General features: G+C 38.2%; 1 protein-coding gene across 1 annotated transcript in view; it reads right to left on the reverse strand.

Moving 5' to 3' along the window:
• Window positions 1-5,594, reverse strand: part of hsd3b7 (hydroxy-delta-5-steroid dehydrogenase, 3 beta- and steroid delta-isomerase) — an 8,642-nt gene extending 3,048 nt beyond the window's left edge. Inside the window, exons 1-3 of the mRNA XM_035655562.1 lie at window positions 5,358-5,594; window positions 3,508-3,663; window positions 1,295-1,403 (exon numbers count right to left, since the gene is read on the reverse strand). Coding sequence (XP_035511455.1) covers window positions 1,295-1,403; window positions 3,508-3,663; window positions 5,358-5,517 — 425 coding nt within the window. The 5' untranslated portion in view covers window positions 5,518-5,594. The remainder of the gene's footprint in view (window positions 1-1,294; window positions 1,404-3,507; window positions 3,664-5,357) is intronic.
• Window positions 5,595-6,558: the final 964 nt, after the last annotated feature.

Here is a 6,558-nt window from a genome sequence, read left to right on the forward strand (position 1 = left end):
ACACACAGACACACACACACCATCCAGAAGAATGTTACAACCTTCTGGCAAATGGACACTGGAAGTTTGCAGTATTTTCCATCTCCTGCTTTTGGTATCTCCACATCTTTCACCCTTTGTAAAGGGTCATACTGCTGTTTTTGTCCAATCACTGCTAACCATGTATATTCTGATATATGAAACTGCAGCATTTTAGATATTTCAGTGTGTTTTGATTGCTGTCCACTTTCCAGACAGCCATTGACTTCTGTTTATGTCCATACAGCGTGAAAGCTTTCAACTTTCAGTGACAAAAAAAATAGTTTGAGACCAGTAAAGATCATTAATGTTTGTATTGTTATTATTAACTAACATAACTTGTGTGTATATGCTACATTTATTTAAATGCATCTCTGCAAGTAGTCTCACAGTGAGTGCCACACCACTCCCTATGGTTATAGTAAATAAACACAGTGCTTAGAGACAGAGTGTAGAGCGTAGGTATGACTCACATGCCACTCTCTGACTTCGTCATCTCTGTTTATTTATGTTATATATCCAAGCACAACAGTTTCATTATCATTTATGTGCATCCCTGTCCCAAAATAGTCCAATATTATTCTGGAGGATAGTCTCTCTTGAATGGTGGAGACATCCTTGGAGACAGCATCAATGTTTAGAAACAGTATTCCAAATATTAAAAACAGCGGTTATCGCCTTTTTGACAGATTGAGAATATAAACATTCACGATTGCTAAAATTCCATCCCCACTCGTTTTTTGTCAACAGTTCACCAGTAACATATGAGATTTCACATTTCAGAAAAAAGTAGACCCTTGCACATAAACATTTACTTAAGCGTGAATAAGATTTGATACGAAACTGACACAGAACACCAGGCCTATTTTTACCTAATGTGAGGTCAGGAGTTAAAGCTGCAGACATGATACAGAACATAGTATCATATCAGTAAAGATAAAATGTGTCTCAATGTGAGCAATGTGTCCTGTTTTGTGTCTTTTTCATTCCAGATACCTTTCTTCCTAAAGAACTTAAAAAACACCTTGATTAGATCTTTATGTTACTGGATACTGTGGGTTGTGTCTCCACCCAATCATATCTTTTCTGTGCATGTCCCTGTGCTTTCCCTGACTGCTCATTCAAGAGAAGAAAAGAGAATAGATACGAGATAGTGACCACAGTAACGCAGCTGAAAGAGAAATTCTCAAAATGGAGCACTAGGACTTGGACAATGGGTCACCTGGTCAACAGAGTTCACAAACAAAGTCCACAGAATAATATTTTCGAGCTTCACCTGATAAATGCATCTCCATTGATGTTGGGGCCGATCACTTCCATGCTGCTGGTGTAGACCAGGGACTGGATGCCACACTCCACACAGGCATTTATCACATTCTCAGTTCCTGAGAAGAAAGAAAACATTGTCATTTTAGAGATGAGAATGTCGGGGTAGAACGGAGCAGGCTGCATTCTTCTGTGTAACACATACGTTTCTCAATCCTCCGAAGCCACATGGCTTATTTTGACACAGTTGGACTTTTTTCAGTGTGCTTTCAGAGCTGAGGCAACCAATAAACACTGTAACATACTGTAGAGGATGAAAGTCTTGAAATTGCAGTTTTAACGTGAGACAACAAACAGGAAATAATTTCAAGTGGAGCCATGAGATCCATATGTGTTCTGTTTAGCCAAGAGGAAGAAAACATGTTTTTCTAAAACCTGGTCTCAATTAATACAACTGTGACCGTACGGCAGAAAGAAATATAATCACTGGAAAGTGGAGGAAATAAGACCTCTTATTATATCTAACACTTTTAAACGGTCTTTCCAGTTTTCCACATTGAGACTTTAGAAGTTAGGTGTCCTGAAGTCAAACTTTGGTCATAGATGAAGTAGAGGAGAGGACACAGTCCACAGGCTGTGAACTTACATCTGGTCCAGTTTGGCAGTGGATGAAAAGAAGTCCTTATGACTGTGGGCTAAAAGCTGTTTTAAGTATGATAATTCCTGTTTACGCTTGAACTTCCTATCTTAGCTATGCAGCAGCAGTGAGAAAACAGATGATGCCTCCAATTTTGGGCGTTTCAAACAGACAGACAGAAAACAAACATCCACACCTATAAAGAAAATCATGAAAATAGAAGTTTTTGTTCGACAAAAACATGCTCCCAATGACAATGTTAACATGCCAATGTTATGCAGGTATAACTATGTTCATCTTACTTTAGTGCTAACATTAGCTAACTCTTAATGGAGATATTAATATGTATTTCATGGCAGTGTATCTAGCACAGTACATAGTAGTACATTAACTAGATGAGGGGACACTTTGGTGACTTTTTCTGTCACAGGTCAAAGTCACCAGGATTCGTCCTCTGTGGATTATTAATGTCTGTTCATTGAAATAAATGTCCTTGCTGCTAGCACGGCTAAAAATCAAGCAAATTTCCCCTCAGGGCAAAAATACATTCCAACTACCCAAAAGCAAATCAAAAAAGCTGTGTTCACTAAAGCTAAAAAGCAACATCAGATATAATTAATTGGCCAACTGCAGCTATTAAAAGCGCTTCTTAAGTAGACGTTTTCAAGTGCACTCCAGTGCTTGATGGCTCTGGCACTGACGCCAGGGTTTAAATATCTGGTATGTACTCAAGCTGAAGACCAGAAAACACAAAGCCTTTGACATCTGTACATAAATTCTTACTGGAAACCGGTGTTTAGATACAGTATAATGTTCTCAACTCTTATACTTAGTTAACTGTCACGCACCTACCTGCAATTCTTGCTAATTCTGTGAATAAGACAAAGATTTTGTCTCTGAAGAAAAAAGGGTGTTGATTTGAGGCGTTAACCGCTTTAGATGTGATGACTTCAGATGGATCCTTCTGGCCCATCAAAACTTAACATAATAATGTTAACCAGACCAGATCCAGATTCCGGACAAATATGAGTTAGTCATTCATTCAATTCAACTGTTAGAGGTCTGTTGTGGGGCTTTTGGAGAGACTACACGCCTACAGATGACTCTCAACTAACATGAAGACTGCCTCTTGTTTACTTGCTGAACTATTGCGGACTATTCCAGGCCAGACTTTGACCCTTGCCTCACCACAACCCATGGACATAAACCCAGACCATGACATGAGTATGTAGACTATTTTCATCACGTACTCTATTCATGTGAAAAGTGTTCCTCAGGCTGTATCTGGATTAGTTTGGCTTAAATTTAATAAACATTTTTTAGTTTCATCAAATTATGATGTTTCCTTAGTCACTAACATGCAGCTCATGACCACTAAGTAAGTGAAGTAAGCTACAGAATTAGAATATTTTCTTATTGTTCAGCATAACTCATGGCCACAAAGTCCTTGAAAAGGAGGTGTGGGTTTCCTCTGTTTAATTTGTCTTTTTTTGTTTCCCAGAAAAACATTCATAAAGCTGAAAACACCCACTGATGTTTCCTGCCTGGCCCTTTTTCTTTTTAAACACCACTCCTTGAAATCTAACCTGTGACATTGACGGAGTAGATGAGGGTCTCCGGGACTCGGTGCCAAACATCCACCAAGCTTGCCGTGTGAATGACGACATCGACACCGCGCGAAGCCTCCAATACACTGTTGTAGTCTGTGATGTCCCCCTGAATGACCACAACTTTTGTCCGCTCTGAGGGAGAAACAAGAAGACAGAGTCAAAATGATGTACTGTATGAGATTCTGGACCAGGGCTGTTTTCCTAAGTACACTACGAAAGCATGCAAATATAAGAATGGACTCACTTTGTTAAGAAAATTATTACAACACCTCAGGACAGCACCGCCTTTCTTCACCAACTAACCAACCAATAGTTCATTTTGTTCATTGTAATAATTCAAATTTATTGGAAATTCAACTGAGAAACAACTAAAAGCATCTGTGTTATGACACAATATATCATATCATCATCACGCCCCAAATTCTTTTCATACTGTTCTAAATTCAGGCAACACTGTTTATTGTCATCATAATTTATGAAGGTCTTGCAATTGTGGTTTATCTTGACTCCTCCTCAGCACTCTCCTTAAAATGGTGGTTTGACAATGAGATAGTGTCCTTAAAATGAGGGATTAGAAAAAAGGGATTGGACTTTTGAACATTGAGTTAAGACTCTCCTTCTGAAGTTTGTTTTCCCATCTGTAATTATACTTATTACACAGAGGTTTAGTTACAGAGGATTTGGCTAATTTAAATCAGCTTCAACATCAACCAAAATGGAACCTTGCACAAGTCAACGTCCCATTTTCCTGTGAGGCCTATAATGGGTGTTACTGAGGCTGAACTCATTTATTCCTGTTAGCTGATCCCTCAGGGATCTGAACTGCCCTGCATCAACAGTAGACCTCAGTCATAGACACACAATAAATGACGAAAGCTGAACAAAGCACTTTCCACTGTGGGACAAAGGTGCCATTTGTGGTTCACGGTGCATTCCCGGCACAGATGGAACTTATAACATGCCTTTTCACCAAGAAAAAAACCTGTTCCACTTTCAATTAATTAGTTTTTTTCCCACGAAGTAAAGACAAAGTGCAACAGAAACGACAGGTAGTTTGGAACCACCTCAGATCAAAGCTTCCATGGAAAGACCTAACAAACCTGTATCATGTTATCATGTGAAACGACACAGTGACAAGTTACAGCATATATCCTGGCACAGGATATGAAAGGGAACAAGCTATCCCGGATCCAACGCCCAGTTATCTCTGCATATTGACCTCTGTGGGGGGCTTTCTCCCCCCCTTTTCCTGAGTTTAGCTGAACTGAAAAACACCATCACCTCCTCTCACAGGACTGAAACCTAACAGAACATTTTAAATATGTATGTTACACATATTATTTACACCCCTTGACAAGTTTTTTTTGTTACTTCCTTGCTAAGATCAAATAAACGCGCCTTCATGAGTTACACCATGTTCAGTGAAGGGAACTCCAGTCAACTACCAGATCCATATGCTTTATCAAAGGGAGGGTTATCAGTATCAAAGTGAACTAAAGTCTTACATACTTTATGTCAAAAAGAGAAATACTGCAGGGAGAAACCATACATTGAGCACTGAAGAAAACATTGACATTATACCACAAATGAGGAAGCATTCATGTTTTTAAAAGACGTGTAATATTTGTCTGAGATAATGCGGTGTCCTTGAAGCAGAAATTCCAGGTATAATGGCAGAAATCAAACTAAAGCAAGAGCTCCATACTCGATCATATTAATGCCGAAGTGAAGAACAGACTATGAACTTTAAACATACCTTATCTAATCATTAAACGTTTATATCAGAATAACAGAAAACCACACAGAGCGGTGCAGCTGAACCTTACCTGTGCTGAGTGCATTTAAACTTGAGTCGGGGTATTTGTCAAACACACGGACTTCCGCCAGTTTGTCTTCCTTCTCCTGCAAAACCCTCAGCAGGTGCCTCCCGAGGAATCCGGAGCCTCCGGTGATCAGATAGACGAGACCCCGCTGGCTGTCTGACATAATGCTGTGAGGGGAAACGTGAAGCAGCTGAACCCGGTGAAGTGTCTCACTGCTCAGTGAGAATACAGAGCCTGCACTGCAGCTCAGGCTATTTAAAGGAGAGGGAAGGTTTTTTTTTCTCTTTTTTTCCATCTGAAACTTTATTGAGCTAGACAAAACAAAAGATACACTTACGATGTATCATATATCAGGGACATTATAATAACATGAGCATTAATAAATACTAGTAATACTTTACTTAATTTACCATTAAAAAAGGGTTTTACAAAACAAGGACAAATGCAACCAGATACCAAACACACTTTAGTTATCATAAGAACAATACCACTTTCTAATAAGACATACTGTAACTCCTGGCTTTAATATTATATAATATAATATACATAATATTATGTTATATTATATTATAAATGTTGTAGTCCATTAATAAATTGCCATGAGCTCTTAATGGGCAATTAAGTCAGCAGTTATAAATCATTAATAAAGACTTTTTTCAGACCTTTTCCAAGAAGATAAGTGCTCAAAATTGAATTGAAATTATAACCATTAATAAAGAGTAAAATCTTTAAAAATGCATGTTTTTGTGAACCCACAGTTAGAAGTGAAGAACCAGGGAGCAGCTCTTCACATGATCACTTTTAACATATGGTTTTCTGTCCTTTTCTACTTGCGTATTAATAATGTGTATGTGTATCTGTATATTGTCATTTGTAATGTTTCTTGTTACCTGTCTGGGGACTACGGGTATGATTAGCATGTTAGCACCAACTCTGGCATGTTTACATGTTTTCTTTTTATATTGATATTCATTAATGTGCTCTGTTCCCATCAAATAAATAAATAAAAATAAATAATTAAACATCTACTGTGTTATGTGCTTTAATGTGCTCTTAATGCACAACTTTGCATAATATATCATCTGTTGGGACTTGAGAAGCCCCATGGTTTAAAAATCCTGTATAATATGATCTTTACAACCCAATCTGGTATTGTCTTTAACTGTATACATCCAGTCTTGACTGATGAATGCATCTGCTGGTT

The sequence above is a fragment of the Morone saxatilis genome, unplaced genomic scaffold (genome assembly GCF_004916995.1).
Source record: "Morone saxatilis isolate NCDOM2014 unplaced genomic scaffold, NCSU_SB_2.0 Contig14, whole genome shotgun sequence".
Lineage (NCBI taxonomy): Eukaryota > Metazoa > Chordata > Actinopteri > Moronidae > Morone > Morone saxatilis.